At 42.8% G+C, this 18,200-nt stretch overlaps 1 protein-coding gene across 1 annotated transcript in view; it reads right to left on the bottom strand.

The window, feature by feature from the left end:
* Nucleotides 1-18,200, bottom strand: part of LOC133965937 (A disintegrin and metalloproteinase with thrombospondin motifs 7) — a 69,032-nt gene that overhangs the window by 21,981 nt on the left and 28,851 nt on the right. Inside the window, exons 8-16 of the mRNA XM_062400588.1 lie at nt 17,877-18,020; nt 11,331-11,475; nt 6,186-6,278; nt 5,073-5,218; nt 4,816-4,985; nt 4,295-4,428; nt 2,725-2,845; nt 1,918-2,162; nt 1,089-1,221 (exon numbers count right to left, since the gene is read on the bottom strand). Of these exons, the coding sequence (XP_062256572.1) occupies nt 1,089-1,221; nt 1,918-2,162; nt 2,725-2,845; nt 4,295-4,428; nt 4,816-4,985; nt 5,073-5,218; nt 6,186-6,278; nt 11,331-11,475; nt 17,877-18,020 (1,331 nt within the window). The remainder of the gene's footprint in view (nt 1-1,088; nt 1,222-1,917; nt 2,163-2,724; nt 2,846-4,294; nt 4,429-4,815; nt 4,986-5,072; nt 5,219-6,185; nt 6,279-11,330; nt 11,476-17,876; nt 18,021-18,200) is intronic.

Here is an 18,200-nt window from a genome sequence, read left to right on the forward strand (position 1 = left end):
TTGAAATCCAAGGTCCATCTCACAGGTCAACACTACTAGCTCTTAGATGGGGACAGACCACACAGCGAGGGACAGCTGAAAGAGTGATGACTTGATCAAGAGCTTAGAAAAGATTTATAAAAATACAGATTTATACATCTGGATTTCAGTTAACAGATTTATAGAAATCGTATATGGTAAAGTAATATAGATAGGTGTCGTATATTTGTATATTTATAGGTTTTGTGATGCTGCTGCAATCTTTAGCCTCTTTTCTGCTCAGAGGTGCTTTCACGATATTTTTCTAAATCATTACACGGGACTCTGCATTCAAGAATATAATATCTTCCCTGCCTATGATGGCCCAGGACACTTTATGTTCTCGACACTGTCTGAGCAATGTCAGGCAGGTGAAGCAGAAGTTATCACTGGAGCCGTTGTTTCAAAACCCATCGTCTGAAACGTTCTGCATGGGCGTCTCTTGTCTGGGTTCGATGTATACAATGTGTTTGTTGTGCAGCACTGTGCTGATTGAGAGAGAACAGGTGAAACCAAATTATACAACGCAGGTCGGCCCCTCACCAGCTAAGGGCTCCGTGGGTAGATCGAGGAGATCGCCTCGGGGAGAAGGAGTCGAGGAGGGTGACTTGGTGCTTCTGTACTTTTCTAACCATGATTAGTGGGTTTAGCAGCAGGAGAAGTGAAAGGAGTCGGAGAACTCTCGGGGGTAAATGAGGCCAATGGACCAAAGTACAGGAAAGTAAAGTTCTAGGTGTCAGACATGTTGATTCAGACGGGGATGGAACAGAGCAGCACCTTGTTCGGGGGGGGGGGGGGAGGTGCGGCCCTCTCAGTCTCAGGCGTTGTACCGAGTGTACAAATTGAAAAGCTAAATACTTAGTTGGAATCAGAAAAGTCTCGGGTTTGGCTTGTACTAGCGTAATTATGAAATTTCAGTCACAAATTGAAGTAGCACCAGTATAGTTCATATCTACTAAAAACTAGTGAAAGAGGACTGAAGGATTTACCAGCCTCTCCCTTCTTCCCCAATGGTTTGTTTATTTACCAAACTATTTATGGCATAACCTGAGGTTGGTTATTTCTCTTACCTGTTCCACAGGTGACACTGCACTCGGTCCATGAACCATATTTCCAGTAGAAAACTGGGTTGTTGTCCTGTGAGGCATTTTGACTGATTGCGTACTCGTACCGGATTCCTGGGTTGGTCTCCTGAAAGAGAAGCTGGAGCACAACAAAACAACTTCTCAAAAATACTGTAAAAATACACACAGAAACAAAATATCATCAGGAAATTAATTACATATTAACAATATATTTTGAGTATTTCCACCTTAAGGTTCAGTGTGTGGGATTTAGATGAAAGGGATCTATTGGCAGAAATTTAAAGGGGACATATTATGAAAATTCCACTTTTGTAGTGCTTCTACACGTTAATTTGGGTATCTGGCATGTCTACCGTCCCAAAAACTCTGGAAAAAAACAACTCCCGTGATTTGTTGTGGTTCCTCTATTTCAGAAACAATACGCTAGAGTGCGTCGAATGGGGTTACAACCTAAATAAACGTCATAGTCACACCATGCCCATGTAGGGAGTCTCGCTACACGGCCTTGGTCTTAGCTTGCGTAACGCTAGCCGGGCTCCCCAGCTAGCGTTAGCTCGCTGCTGCCCGTCAGAAATTTAAGTGGCCGCATAAACAAGGGATCCCCGGGACACCTCTAAACGTTGACTCAACAGTGTGGAAGGATGCTGCTGCTGCGCCAGCTCAAGCTCCAACTGCTCCCACTGCAGGGCTGCGCTGGGGAGCTGGGGCTCTCGCAGCCAGGCTTCGGCCCACCTGACTCTGGTTCAAAAACTATACTCGACAAAAAGGAACAAGCAAACAAACTGGAGACATTAGGTGAAGGAGTTCCCCCTACCTGAATCCACAGGGATTCCATGGTGGGCCCGGGAGACGTCAGGTTCTCCAGGTGTCCCGTCCTCACATAAGTGAAAACCGTCCCCGCTGCCTTGTACTCGCCGTTCCACTGGATCGTCCAGCCGCCGTTCAGAAAGTACTTGTTTGGGTTGTCGCTTCGTAGCGCCAGGAAATTACCAGCCTCAGCCACCTCCTCGATCCGGATGTCCCAGGCTCCCTCTGGGATCAGTCCGATATCCACATAGCCTGAAGGACATTACATTTAAACACAAGGTATCCTCATGTATCATTAATATATAGTATTAGATAGATAGATAGATAGATAGATGGATACTTTATTAATCCTGTGTGAAATGTAGGTCAACCAGTAGCTTATACACTTAGCCGACATAAATATATAAAACACATATGCATAGGTAGAACATTGCAGATACAGGTACATGAATGGGTCTGACCCTATGGTACAGAATGCAATGATGTGATTGTGTCAGTGTCAAGTATGAAAGTGTTGTTGTGCTGCTGGAGTCGATAGTAGAAAAAGATTTCTATACATATAAATATAAAAAAAAACAAAATATATATATATATATAAATATATAAACATATAAGAATATGTAAGTGGTAAAAGGTAAAAGTCTGTTTATGGGGCTAGTATGGCCAGTAAAGGGATGGACAGTGGGTTGGTATATGATGAGATGAGAAGAGTATAGATAGTATTGGACCATTAGTTATTATATTATTGACACATTTCTTGCTCTCACTTGTCCACATCTTCAGTATAAAAGGCTCAAACACATGAGGAACTTACCGAGTCCTTCACTCTCCTCAAACGTCTTCTTCACAGTGGTACAGGTCGAGCCGTTGCCATGACAAACCCCACAGCGATCCTCCACGGCGCCCGACTCGATCACGTAGTCGCAGCCTAATTTCTGTGACGCACAAACAACGACTTCAATCCCACAATTTAACTTTCATCAATACACCTTACATATACCATGAAGACAGCAAATGCAGAAGCAGATACCAGATGTTACGCTGACATTTGGTTGCTGAATACTAATAAAGATTTCCCATCACAGAGCAACGTGCCTCATGCACCTTTGACCTGCTCAGCCATGACAGATAATACAAGTGGAAATCTCTTGCTGTTCTTCGGTGCTGCCTCATCACTACAACCAGACCCCATGCTGTGCTGCTGATCCCACCGGCTGGAGGGAGGCACATAATCCAAGTGAAGAAAAGCTGTGGGAGATGTACTGAGTCTTTTACAGTAATAGCAAAGCCACAATGTAGACAGATAAGTAAAAAGTATCTGTATAATGTAGATAGTAAAACCTATTAAAATTCTTGACGTGACTTACCCTCAAGCTATTCTTACAGACAAGTACTAATGTCCTGGCTGTCATGTAAATGTATGAAATGGCTGATTTCAGATAGACAACTTATGTTTGAAATGGTTGTTACAGCAGCAGAGCAAAGTGGTCGGTGTCCAGGCTGTTCCTCAGATATTAATACATATAAATAATGTGGTGGGAAGAGCCCCCCCCGTCAGAGCCTGCAGATGGATGCTGGGGTCGTGGAGTGGAGCCACGGTAGATGGTTCGCTGCCTCAGCTGTCAATCATGATGTTTCACCCCGTTTTTAAAGCATCAAATTTTTAAGTTTGGTCCATGTTCCATCCGCCAGAATGGAGGAGGCTTGATTTATGACCTATACTGCAGCCAGCCACCAGGGGTCAATCATAATGATTCGGCTTCACTTCTGGCTGCTGTCCAGACGTCCATCATCGTATGCAGTCTATGCCATCATCTGAAAATGTTCATATTTGAGGTGGTTTTCTTTGATGACAGATGTGTATTTTTTAACTGTCAACGTAAACAAAATACCAATTTGGCCTTTACTGTTACAGCGATGCTGTCACAGGTGAGGTGGATTAAAATGCAGGTGCTTTGTCAAGAAAATGTCAGAAAGTCAGAGCCTGAGGTCTGAGATTAGCGTCCACTCAGTATCCAAACAGCGTCTGTATCAGCTCCTGGCATTTTGGCCCCGGGGGATAGGCAAGAGCAGCTTGTTATCTTCACTGATAACAGCCACAACGTTTTTCTATCAACAAGCTCATTTTCATACAGAATGTCAGAGGTACAGAACTCGCCTGTGGAAAAAACAAGGTGAGGGTCAACTGAACAACCTGCATGACTAACAAGCCTCCACGACAATGGACAGGCTACATGCAAGATAACAATCAAGTGATGACGTTGGAGAGTATATTATAATAACAACTTCAACTTTAGTACTCATTCATAACAAGGTTAGAAAATAATGAATAAATGTACAGAGAGCACCAGAGGAGGAGATGACAGTAGGATCGGTTCCAGTACCTTGCAGATGCCGTTGACGCACATGTCCCGGCTTTTGTTGCCCTCGAAGCACGGTGTTCCATCGGCGACGGCGTCCAGCATCTTCTCAGAGAAGTTCTCGTTGAGTGGACGGCAGTGAAGCTCACAAGGGTTCACTGACAAGAGGAAGAGAGAAGAGAACGTGAACATGGATGAAAGAATGAGCTGCACAACAACAAGCAAAGTTTGGGTTGAACATGTTTGTCCAAGCGCTTGACAAACATTATTTAGTTTGAAATAATCAGCTCATACTTGCCAGATAACATCAACTAGCTGGAAGCCAAAGTAGCTACAATAAGATTTGGGTGAGAGAAAAACATTTTCTTTGTTTTTTCTGCAAATTAAATTGAACCGAGAAAACTGACGACTTGTTTTATGACAGTTTATAGTTTTAATTCAGTGTAGAGATATGATTATAGGGGCGGTGGGGCTCCAACCCCATCATCCTCAGTGCATATTCCACCCGAGGCTTAAATACTGTGGCAGAGGTTTGTTCTGCTCACCTCGGTTGATGACTGATTCCCACTTGTAGAACGTGCCCTTGTACGGCAGGCTGTTGAAGTGCGCACACTGGACGCTCCTGAACGAGGGCAGGTCGGGGGGACACGGGGAGATGTTGCACACCTTGTAACGCCGTCGCTCTCCCAGACAATACCTCCCTCTGTTCTTGGGACTGTGGGACATTCAAAGACGTTATTTCAGTGCTTTAAAAAAAAAAAAGGCAAGACACCTGTCGCCGTTGGTAGGCTGAGAAACTCACACTGGGTTGTCACAGTCCCTTTCAGCGCCCCGGACGCCGGCACCACACGTCCTGGAACAGGCCGACCACTCGCTCCAGGCCGCCCAGCCCCCGTTGATGCTCTCAGGGCTGAATCCCAACGGTACACACTCCCCACTGAAACACCACTGATGGAAGAAAACACATCAAAACGTCATCTTCTATGTTTTTACATGATTCTCATTATTTAACTTTTTCTTTAGCAAAAACTTCTACCGAGTCATTTTTAATTGCATGTATTCCTGCAGTGTTATTTATACATCAGAGGCTCGTCCAAATGAGATGTCATCCTCCATAAATCAAATGAATCATTAACTTTCCGGGGAAACAAGGTTTTATCACAACAAATGGCGACTAAGTTGTACTGTAAGTCTGAATTGGTTTTCACATTACTACATATATCACGAGAGGAGTCGGGATCCGGTGAATTTACAACCGGTTCAAAATTATTTGCTTCCACGGACGCCCCTGATTCCCCTGATGACTGATTGACCGGGAAAAAAGAACATTTAAGCAAAGGAGGTTTAATGATTGTGATGGAGGTTCGGTTCACTCCAAAAGCCTTCATAACAGGCTTCGTCATTTTCCTGTGTAATTTATCATAATAACAGAGGACTGGCTGGCAAAGTGCTTAATTGAAGTGATTAGCACTGTAGCCTCACAGCAGGAGGTTCCGTGTTCAAATCAATGTGGAGTTTGCATGTTCTTGGTACTTGGTGGGTTTCCTCCCCTGCAGCTTCCTCCCACAGTCCAACACATGCAGCAGCTAAATTACCAGTAGGTGGGAATGTGAATGGTTGTTTGTCTCTGACCCTGTGATACTGTGGTGACCTGTGCAGGGTTGACCACGCCTCCTGCCAGAGGCAAACTGGGATTGACCCCAGACCCTCCTCTACTAGGGTTATAGATAATGGATGGATGATTGGGGCTTGTCAAGCCGAAACTGAACAGTGTGTGATGTTACAGCCAGACTGGTGAACGTAGCTGTGCCCCGCTGCATGATAATGATAGTTGTCAACAACAAAAAAAAAAAATCAGCATTCTCATTGCAATGCCCACGTCTCCTCTCTCGCAGGCAGGAAATGGAAAACAAACCTTGTCCTCACCGCAGCTCGTCCCATCCGCCGCCCCGTCCAGCTTTGAGTGGCAGGTCGTTCCCACCGTGCACCACAGAGTGCTGCAGACGTTCTGAGGAAAGCAGAGACACAAACACATCACACTCCACAACTGTTGTTAGTCACTGCTCATTTATTTCCACAAGCTCCTGGGCGACACGAGCGGAGATATTTTTATGAAAGTGTTGATGCCCTGTCTGCACCCGCACTAGTTACTGCTTTAAAAGCTTTTACCTTCACATTATAAATAAAAATAAAACTATCTAATGTTCTTCTGTGATATTGTTAATATAGCTGCTGTGTATTGAGGTAAAAAATCTAGGTTATTGATTTTCACTGTGTTGGTTTTTAGTTTCTCATCTATCAGCTCAACAGATTCTGCATTATGAATGTCCACTGAAGATCAAGAATGATATTTTTCTCAAACTCAACTATTCCTTTAAATTTACACTCATTTGTTCATGTTAAATAATAAACGTATCACCTTCATGATTGACATGTTTATCCCACAACGTCATATCTGCATCCTCTCAACTCACAGCTCATACACATAACAACCTGAAGTACAACCTTTTGAAGACATGACAATAAATCCACATAACAGTTCTTATCCTTTGTGCAAAAATCCATGTGACAGTGCCGCTCAATGCAACTGAGAAACAACAACAACAACAACACATCCTGTGCATGGCGTTAAGAATTGTGCTGAACAATCAGACACCACATACCGGCCTTGAAGCATCTTTCTGTTTTTGTGTTATAATAATAATAATAACAATAATACATATTTCACCTTTCAAATATAAAAAGGCAGCTCAAGGTGCTTCACAATAGAGATAAATAACCCAGTTCTATAAGAACACATTAGCAATAAAACAAAGACTTAGGATAAAAGCATACAACTAGCAAAAGGTATAAAAAAAGCAAATAGTGTTAAAAAAAGTATAAATTAATGAAAAGCAAGATCATAGAAACAGTCCTCGGGTTGTTTCTTAAAACTGTCAACAGAAGTATCTTGTCCGTTGGAAACTGAACTCCACCAGACAGCAGACTTACCTGGAATTGTGACAATAACGAATCAAAAGACCAATTATTTAGATAACACCAAAAGGTCAAATGTGCTGTTTATCAAGGAGTGATGTCTGACTGGTGCAATCGTCTGGGCTCATTCTTCATGCTGCTGTGTGACATTTGTGAATGTGTGAGGGACATTTTGCAGTTTTTGGGGCCAAAACCATCAAACAACAGATGCTTTCAACAATTTAATTGAGCTGCTTTTTCAATAAAAAAAAATGTAAGAGACTACAAGAAACATTGGAAAAGACGTACAGAACCGTGTCTCACTGCAAATCCCTCCCGAATCCCAGAACTCCCTGTTCAAACCAATTTATATAATCCCTTAATCTCTTTGGCCAAGATCCCACAACAATCAGAAGAACCTCTGACTTTGTCTCTAAAGTTCTGTCAAACTTAAGTCCTCCGCACTCTGAAGACGTCTTTTCTACTGCAAAGCTTCTGTCTTTTTTGTAACTTCATAATTTAAACACGACAAGAACTTGCAGGAGAGCAGCAGCAGGATAAAAGGTCAGAATCCATGAATGTAATCCGAGAATCAGGACACATAGGAGCTGCCTGTTGATTTAATAAAGTTTTTATCCCTTGACATCTGTTCTTGTAACGAACTGATTCTGCACTCGTCACTTGCATGTTGATGTGGACGTCTGGATGCTGCCGCTACAGCTCGTGATCTTTATTCTCCTTGGGTCTTATTAACATGAATCATGTGGAAATGAAGTTGTCTGAATCTGAATCCAAACGGAGACATTTCTTTTTTTATTAGTTTGTTGTCAGTAAAATCACGGAGAAAACTAAACCCAGCTGAATTGAAACTTCCTGGACTGGTAGCGATCAGGTTGAGGAAGAAACCATTAACCTTTGGAGCAGATCCAATCCAGTTATTATTTTTCCACTTTCTTTAACAGAGCGAAACTTTAGAAATTCTCCAGAAAATAAATGCAAAGGGTCTTAATGATACGGATATGGACACAATTATATGCAATATGATGATGAAGGGGCCTATCAGACTTCTAGTATACTTTACCTTAACTTTCCACAAACCCTTATTACTTTATTATTTCCCGAGGAAGCAAAACATGCCCAAAAGACCTGAATATGTTGTGTAACAAGCTCTGAAGTTATTTCAAATGCTGCAGTAAATTGTTAATGTTTTTCAATGAAGAAGCGGGGCTTTCATTTGAGGTTTTAAAAAAGCAGGTGCTGCACACCGAACAGGAAAAACAGCATTGACTTCTGTACCATAGGCGGCTCCACAACACTCTGTGTTTACAGTTTAGTAAGCACAAACACCTACCGACTAAATCCATCACAATCCATTGGAATTAACGTCGGGGGGGCGGGTGTAGCCAAGTGGAAAAGGTGAAACACTCAATTAAATGAGTGAGGCCAAATGCTATTGATGCTTTCGGAGCTTTAAAGGTTCTTTTAAGTGGCTCTGCACTGTTTCTTTGTGAAGATATAACATTCTGCCTCTTTTAATGGAGAAGCACTCATACATTTAAAAGTCCATTAAGCTGGGGGAGCGGGGGCTGTTGACTTCACCATGGTTCCTGAATTCTGCTTTTGTGCTTTAAACGTGAAGCTTTTTATCCAGTTAATTGGCCCTGCTTCTGTGCACCAGCTTTCAGCACATGAGAGTCCTGTGGAGTGCAGGAAACATTGAGGTAAAAGAGGAACACTTGAAAGTGGAAGCCCTTCACCTCACAAATGGGAAAAAAAGGCTGCAAGCTGATGTAATCAAGGAGAAAACAACATCTCGAGAGAGCGAAATGTATTCAAAGTGTTATTAGTCTCCACCATGTGAGCAACACTGACTGTTAACATCACTGTGTTTATTTACAAGAAAGTTCCACAGGGAACTTTAAACCAGAGGCAGGTTATAAATGTGCTTCAAGAAAAAACATGTCGGTGAGAATTTGTGATTCATAACGGCCGTCGGGTGGTTTTATAAAACTTTAAGCACCTCACTTGTTTTTCTTTCCTGCAGACGCTTTTAAAACCTGCACGAAACGGATTGCATTCATCGAGAGGCTTTGTTGTTACTTTGAGAAATTACCTTGCCGCCGGAAACGAGAATGTGTGTGGTCTCTGTCCGTTCACCCCTGTGGCTATGGTTTGATGTTGTGACTGCATATAAATTATTTATATATCAGCTCCGAGCCAGGAACGACCTGAATAGATAATCAAATGTGCGACGTATTTACTCAAATTCCCCAGAAAAGATGGAGTCAATCCGTCAAATCCTGTGTATGTGTGTGTGAGTGTGAGTGTGTTAAGTCCTTGAGATTTCCAGTCCGGTTCACACAATCTTTCAAACCAGTCCCTCCATCTTCACCTTTCCAACATGCAATCTGCTGGAGGGCTGAGACCTCCGAGCATTTCTGTAGTTATCCGAGAGTGAAAAGGAGCCAGTGATACAAAAAAATTCTCTCTCTACCTCAGTTTTTTTTGTATAGACAACTATTTCTTCTGTCACTTTGCGAGAACAAGTGCTTGCACTTTAAATGTCTCCACAGAGAGAGAGCATCTGAGGACCTGCCGTTATCCCTGTTTTCAAAATCCAGTCACGCTGAATGTTCCTGATGGCTCCACACCAGATTTGACAGCAGCTCAACTGGGATAACTGGGAGGATCACCTCCTCTCTGAGGTGGATGTACTCCACCACCGTGCACCTCTAAGCCTACACCTGCAGATTTAAACCGTGAGTCAGGCGGGGAGGAGACTACGACTTTGATTGAATCGTATTTTCGGGGGAACACATGATCAGGTCTAGATTGAAAGATGCAGGTGGTTTTTCATTCGACGCAAAATTAAAACAGTTAAAAATAATTAGCAGGAAGAGATAATATATAACACACATTCTGTAAATTAGAGGGAAAAAAGGGATACACAGGATAAAAACTGGGAAACTCTTTTTTCATTTCATGGAGTCTTTAAAAGACGCCATGTCTCGGCCTCTATGACAGCCGTCTTCTCACTTGCTCTTAGTGTGTGGACATTCCCACTACAACCAGCGCTGCTTCTCCTCTCTGGTTCATAAAACCAGTCTCAGTGGTGAGATTTTGAGACATTATAATAACTGAGAGTTTAAACATGTTGGAGGTCACACTGAGCAGTTGAAGTGTCCTCTGAATAAATGCTCATATGAATGGCTCATAGCAGAAAAGCATTGAGAGATCTGAGGTCAGCTCTACAATGGATAAAAAAACATTATAAGATGAGGCTCTGTTAAATCCAGACATTAGAGAGGAGCAGCGAGCAGTTGAACCCGACGCTGACACTGGTTCAGATAAAAGGAGGAGTGCGTGGAGCTGCTCAGCAGGTGAGTGTAGGTTTAATCTGACTGGTGTCTGCACATTGAGGAGTCAGGGGTTGAAGAAGCTGTGCAGCAGGTTTGCTGACACTGTTCTTATCGACTCAGTCGTCCATTTAAAATAAAAAAAAGACTCCCCCAGTCCCAGAGCATATCAAATAATCTATTTACTGTGGAGCAGGTGGTGGACAGATTGCACAGCCATTGCAGGCCATTTGTGAAGAATCGATGCAAAAGTGGATCCACTTATGCTGCAGTTATGAAGACTATGCTGCAGTTATGAAGACTATGCTGCAGTTATGTCCTGGATTCCTACAGGATGTTGAAGGGGTTAATGACTCGATAACTAATTCTGTTTCTTTAACTCTTCCTCGGGCGACTTTTTGTTTGAATACTTGTTTGTTTTGAGTTTTGTCAAAATGTTGATAAACTTCACGATTTCCGTGTTTTTTCTTCAACTGGAACACGACGAATCACGACCGACATGTTGATGCAACAATGGAAACCTTCAACCAAACCCAATGCTTTTCATTTCTGCTAAATATTCTCCTTAAAAGTGTCCTTGATTTGAATACTAAAGACTAATTCTCAGGTCTCTTGTGATTAATGAAAAAATACCGTAGATTCAGCTTGTGATTAAAAACCCTTCACTTTGTGCAGAATGTCCCGTGTTTTGTGCGTGTTTGTGTGTGCGTGTGTGTGAGATTGAAAAAAGTATGATTGCATGTTCTTACGTCCATGTCATCACAGAGCCGGGACCCAGATCCGTACTGCAGCCGGCACTGATGAGCGGCGCTGTACAGAACCCCAGGAAGCAACGCGTTCACTGTCAGTTTGTCCTTCACCGGGGCGTCATCCAGGCACCAGCCCCAGCCACGACTGTGAGGAGGAGGAGGAGGAGGAGGAGGAGGAGGAGGAGGAGGAGGAGGAGGAGCAGGAGGAGGAGGAGGAGCAGGAAGAGGAAGAGGAGCACATATATCAAGATCTCTTGGTCATGTATATATATATATATAGAGAGAGAGATATAGGGAGAGAGATAGAGTAGCATTAACATTTAGAGAGCTACTCTACTTCTACTGCTGATCGTTTCCTCCATGTAAGACTACATTCACTATTCCAGACACAAAGAGATGGGCAATTCTTTTCCTGTAATTATCTGTAATCCATATGTATTGCACTCTAATGTTTCTGGCATAGGGAAAAGGGGTTTTAATGGAATGAATAGCAGAAATTACACGAAGAGAGGATTTCTGAAGCATCTTCTCCGGAGTCAGACAGAAGTCAGTGCTTGAGTCAGAGTCCGGGTCACCAGGGCTCAAGTCGAGTCATGAGTCCTGAAAATCAGGACCTGAGTCGTGTTTGAGTTCTGGACTCGAGCACTATATTGGTTCTCACAGCATCACATGCAGGTGTGCACACATACATAACATCTTCTGTGTAATGGCTCCTTAAGTCGTACGAATATTTCTCATGAGTCTGTCATCTCCCACAAAGACAGTCTGTGTCTTTAGTTATGAAGTGATAATGAAGTGAATGCCGTCCTCCCAGTATGATTCATCATGATGGTAGCTCTGAGGAAAATGAATTCCTGGCTTCACATGTTGGTTGCATTAACAGACTGGACGGCCGTGCAGTGGAATTTAATGACAACGATAGGTGGGTTTTCAGATGGCCTTGAAGGTTACACAAGACTAATCCATGTTGACGCTAGAAATCATCTTTGTAAATTACGAGCTGATGGAGAGTGAGTTCAGCTTTCATGCTTTTATTTAACATTAAACACACTTTGCTCTTATTCAGAGTGGAGTCAAGATCAGAAATTACTTCATGGGAATAAAATGTCTTTCTTATCACAGAGGGAAACGTCCAATACCACAGATTGAGTCAAGTAAAGTTAAACGTTGTAGATCAGTCGATGCATTTTGAATCTTTAAGCTGAGTTTGACTTGTTGCACTGTAAACCTTGTAGTCAGGTATTCAGCTGCAGCGTTTGTAAATCTTCCAGCTAAACTGCAACCTGATAGTCGGACATCTGAAAACACTGCGACTCTATTTCATCCACTGAGTTCATGCACAGAACCATCTGGATGGAAGCGGTAGAGTGTCCTAGCAGCTGTGAGGACGAATGTTCATATGAGCAAGGTAATAATTAACCTCACAGTAAATCCAACATGCTAACATTTGCATAATATATATATTTTATTCAGTGCTTCATCGAATATCATTAGTTTGCAGGTCATAGACAGATTCCTGGAAACATTTTGATGATAACATGTTCCAATAAAAAGACGTGAAATTCATCGGATCTGGAATATTTTGAACAGATGGCAGAAGAGGAAGATGCATTCTATAGTCAGTGGTTTGTCTCCAGAAGCAACTCCTTCCACATTACACAGTCATTTCCATTGCTCCGTCGCTAATATAAAATCTGAATTATATTTTGAGAACATGCACATTATAAATAATTCATGTCCGAGAAGAGGAACAGGGAAACAGAGGACTTCTTCCACTGACCAGGGGAAGGCCAGCTGGAGTGAGCCAAGGATTAAGAAATGCTGGTGGATGTAACGGTCCCATCAAGACGTATCACCACCACCCAAAGACCAGTCCTGGGAGGACGCTTTAAAGAAGCACTGGTACTAGATATATGTCCTCTGAGGCAGAACAACGTGGCAGGAGAGCAATAGTCCGCCCAGTGGAGGTTGGCTGCACCTGGGCTTCATTGCAACATCCATTATCAAGTTCAAACAGCTTTGGAATCTGCCCCAGACCGTGAAAAAGGAAACATCGCTGACTGCAGAGCGAGAGACTCAAGATGTCAGGGACCTCCAAGCAGGTCTGTGGTGTGTCTGCCTGAGAGGAAGGTGTCTCCTGAAACAACCCGATGGTTCTGAGGTACATGAATGATGATCTCTTACGTCTGCTGGCGGCTTGCAATTCATCATCAAACTAATGCAGGACCTTGAAACGTACCAGGGCCATTCACCAGCTTGTCATATATGTCATGTCCTATTTTAAACATTGAAAAATGTCTGTTAAATGGCATTTTTGATCGCCAACATACATTTTCCTAAATTTCTGTAAAACCTCGAGAAAAATGGACTTAACTAAATGATAAAAAAACAAGAATAAATAGATATGTCAAATTTAAGACTATAGGAAGGCTGATTGTTTATGTCTAACAACAAATCATCGATGTAAGTTTACCTCACAATAACGACCAAACAGCAGCAATTAAAATGTTCTCCATGAGTGGCCCTGGACTGAAAAGCAACTCAGAGGGCAAATTATGGTTAAACTGCAGCCTTTGTCGAAGCTAGCCTTCCTGGAAGTGTTTACGCCGATTAATTAACTCTCAAAAATGATCTTTATGCATTCTCAAGCAACTGCAATCATATGCTACATTATGTGTGAAATCTCTGGTTTTTTGCCCCTGTGGCCTTCTGGGAATTGTCTCTTCTGGAGATTAAAGAGTGGCTCTGTGATAACATCTCGACCGCTCGTCTCAGTGTGACCCTCCACATTCCACATGAAACGACACCTACAGACCGATCGTCTGAAGCCGCGCACAATGGAGGCCTTGTCCTCCGGTCAGCGAGACACATAAAGCAGAGTAAATGGGGGCAAACGCTGGCATTTAGAGCAGAGGTCTTCAACAGGGGGTCCGTGACCCCTAGGGGGTCCGCAGAGGAACTGCAGGGGGGGTCGCGAAATGTTGGGTTGATTAGACAATTTTTTTAAATTTTTTTTTATTTTTTAATTTTTTTTCTAAAAAACCTCCATACGTCCAAGGTTAGATAAGTTGTGTGCTACCCATCAGGGTCCGACATTTCACTAATGTGGGATTATGTGTGGCATCCACAGATGGCTTGAGGATTCACTCTCTCTTCTACATGTATGTTTAAAATAAAAACATGAATCTGTGAATTACTTTAATAGCTCAGTGTTGTATGCAAGATGTATGTTTATAAATGGCAGTGGCATGGCCAACCTGTGCTGTGCACATGTTTAAATTAAAAAAATTAATATATGAACCTGTGTTATATTTGAATAGCTTAGTATTGAATACAAAATAACAGGATAGCTATGTTTATATATGGCACTAGGCCCAGTTTGATATAAAGCACATTTTTTTTCAATATATAAAGTAAGGGGTCCCTTCTCCATCTCTCCACCAGTTTGGCGTCCTTGGCCTGAAAAACGTTGAAGATCCCTGATTTAGAGGAATGAGAATGGACGACAAATATCAGCTGTTAGGTCGCATGTGCAGAAACTGATCGATGCAAATTTGAGTGGTTTTAGGAGTGGGAATGGTGAGGTCTGAAGAGGGGATACTGGGAGACTAAGTAATACCGGGGACCAGCAAGCTGTGGAGGGGGGGAGGGGTGGGAACACGGTGTCGGGTTTTTACTATCTGCATTTCAATGTTTATCTTACCCCAGCCCCAGAAATGGATTAGTCCAGTATTCATTTAGATAATACAAATAGGATCGCAGTTAATTCAGATTTTGAAATATCATTTCCATCCAGTCAAGGTTTCCTGTGACTCCAGTAAACCCATTAACATTAATGAACTCATTCTTGCACGAGGAAACAAGCCCGAGGGTCTAAAGCTACACCAGTGTAAAGTTCCTGCGGAGACTCGGAGGACGTATTTCAACGTGCTCACAAAGCTCTGGACAAAATGAATACACATTAATATCAGATTATTTACAGTCTGATTCATGGAAAGTCAAATGGTTTGGTCAGAATATCTCCCACACTAGATTGTATCGCACCAGTTCGATGCTGTGAATTTGTGTAATCACCCGTCTCTGTGTGTCAGCCACAGATCAGTGGAACATGCCGTCTGACGATTATTGACTTTCACTTACAGATCTGCAGGAGGGACTAATGGCACTCAGTGAGCACACACATCTGTCACCGCCCATCAGGCCCCTAATGAAGCCTCATTTAAATTCACTCGATCAGGATTTAGATTTAAATCTGCACCAAATTGGACAAACTCATAAATATCCATGCTCTGTGAACATGCCTGATATTTCATCGAGATCCAAGAATGCTGGAAAAAAACTGCCTCTCATACAATGTAAAGAAAGTAAAAATGAATCCTGGATATGCACCAAGTCCAGTTTGTTAACCAACAGACTCACAGACAAACGAACACAGGGGAATCTACAATGTGGAAACGATGGTGGAGGTATTTTAACAGCGGTGAGATAAAACTAAAATTAAATCACCTGTAGGCAACATGAGTTCTAAATTATCAAATTTAATAGCAATCAATCTCATAGTCATTCAAATTCACTTTATAAATCCCGACATGCAGATTGTGCCCCACAGGGACGAGCACAGACACTGACTGTGACAGCCGGTTAACCTCATCATGAGCGACAGTCAGTTTTCATACAGGAAACAACCATGAAGTGGATCCTGAATTTCAATCCACTCTCTGCACGGCTCTAGGTAGAAGTCAATTCATTTATCGTAGAATGAAATATTTCCTGTTCGTGTGTTTGTCCACTTAATTTATTAAAACTAATAAATGCTGAATAGTGGACGCAGTGCATCGTTTCTTTTTATGTGTAACTGTAATACAAATATCTGTTGGCAACAGTATTACCACTGGTATTTTTCACTGGGCTCAACATGTGATTTGATGTACAGCCACAAAATCTGAATTCTGACAGCTTCTCTCCTCTCCCTGATCTCGTACTTCTTCCTCTCTTCCTGTTTCCTGCTTCCTCAATTTTCTTATTTGTCCAAAGTTTGTATCTCTACCTAATGTGTATGTGTGTACTTGTTTTTATAACTTGTAAAGACTCCAGTCATCTCTAGACTTATTCAGTTCACCAACATATAACTCAAGCTCAAGAGAAACTCGACCTTCAGATCCTTCTGTTTCCCCTGAACCGAGCTCACCCCCGTGTTCGCCTGCGCCTCGGGCTCGTCATCTTCTAAACCCTCCACTTTGTTTGCCTTGCAACTGGCTGTCTCCTCCCTGCCCCCCCCCCCCCCCCCCTCCAAAACATTTCAGTTCACCAGAAATAACAACAGCAGCCTCAAAATCGAATCAGCGAGTCCAACGTAATATTGTCAGAGCAAATTCCTTCTGATAAATCTACAAATCACTGGCGAGCGATGCCTCTGAGCACTGGGGCCTCTCTGTGTGTCTCCTTATAATTACCAGAGCAGAGACAAACACACAGAGCAGCGGCCTTTGTGTTGCAGACTCCCACGAGTGTAAATATCCTCCCGCAGCCCTTTTTCTCTTCTGGTTGAGTAAAGAAGCTACAAAGCTGTCGAGTGGCTGAACACCCACTAAATGAATTCCAGATGCTCGGAGCTGAGCAACTGGGGCAATTATGGTGAAATGTTTCAGACACAGGGATTCACAGTAGCTGAAGACTGTATGTGGACACACACACACACACACTTACACGCCCTGCATGTCGTGTTAGATTTACTATACACGGATACTCTGACCTGTGTGTAGTCACAGCAGGTAAATAATTAGATTGTCTATGCTGCTTAAAAACCGACAAACCTTCCAAATGTGTCCTGAAGTTTCCTCTTTGTTCACACACAACTTCCACACCAGAAAATAAGAGTATAAAAAACATGTGGAGTTGATCCTTGGATCCTGACCGTCCACATGCAGCTTGTTTGAAACACTGCTTCGATGAAAGTTTACAGCACGATTAACAAATCCTGATGAAGGCAAACGGTTCACAGTGGGTAGAACTCCACAGTTTATAGTCAAGCCTGTCAGTTTTGGTCTGTGCAGAAAGAAAATGGCAGGAATTGTTTTCACAGACATGAACTTTGGAAGATTGGAGTTTGCATTTCACATATAAACCAAGCAGAGGGAAAATGTTCCGGTTCAGATGTGTTCACAAAAACAGGAAAACGTCGGCGTCTTGGGTCGAGCAGGCAGGAGAATCTGTATCAGGACAATAGTTGGATTGATGCAACCCTAGACCCCAGGGACACATCAATCCCAAGTGTGGAGCATGTTCTGAGTATAGTGCCACATCACTCCTGTGCATTAGGACAAGTTATTATGCTGAGAACGTCGGCTTTGATCTGAGATGACAGGTCTGTGCTCCCATGATGAATCACCACACAGTACCTATACTATGTATCTTACGGTTCCCAGGGGCCTTTGTGATCTGTACATGAATGCGTCAAACATGTCTGTGCACTTAAAACCTTGAACCTCAAACACACTCAGTCATATACGTCAGATAGCGCAGCAGCAGCGTGATAGTGACACTCACTCGAGGAAGCGGGTGATGTACTGGCGGCTGCAGCGCGACCACCTGGGCTGGGAGGTGCCGTACAAGAGCTGTGGAGACATGACGAAAGGTTGTTTTCCAATGGGTTCACAGTCATTACCGTTGCCATCATGCTGAATCCCAAAGCTGTGACATAAAAAGCACAAACCCCATGGAGAGGGCAGTTAAAGTTAGTGGGCACAACATGGAACACACACACACACTTCAAGGTCAAGAGACAACGGGGCCACATCAGAAAAATGACTTTGGATGAATAATCACAACCCATTACAGAACCCATTGGGCTGATTGGCTGAACTGACTCGT

The sequence above is a fragment of the Platichthys flesus genome, chromosome 1 (assembly GCF_949316205.1).
Source record: "Platichthys flesus chromosome 1, fPlaFle2.1, whole genome shotgun sequence".
In the NCBI taxonomy this organism is placed as follows: Eukaryota; Metazoa; Chordata; class Actinopteri; order Pleuronectiformes; family Pleuronectidae; genus Platichthys; species Platichthys flesus.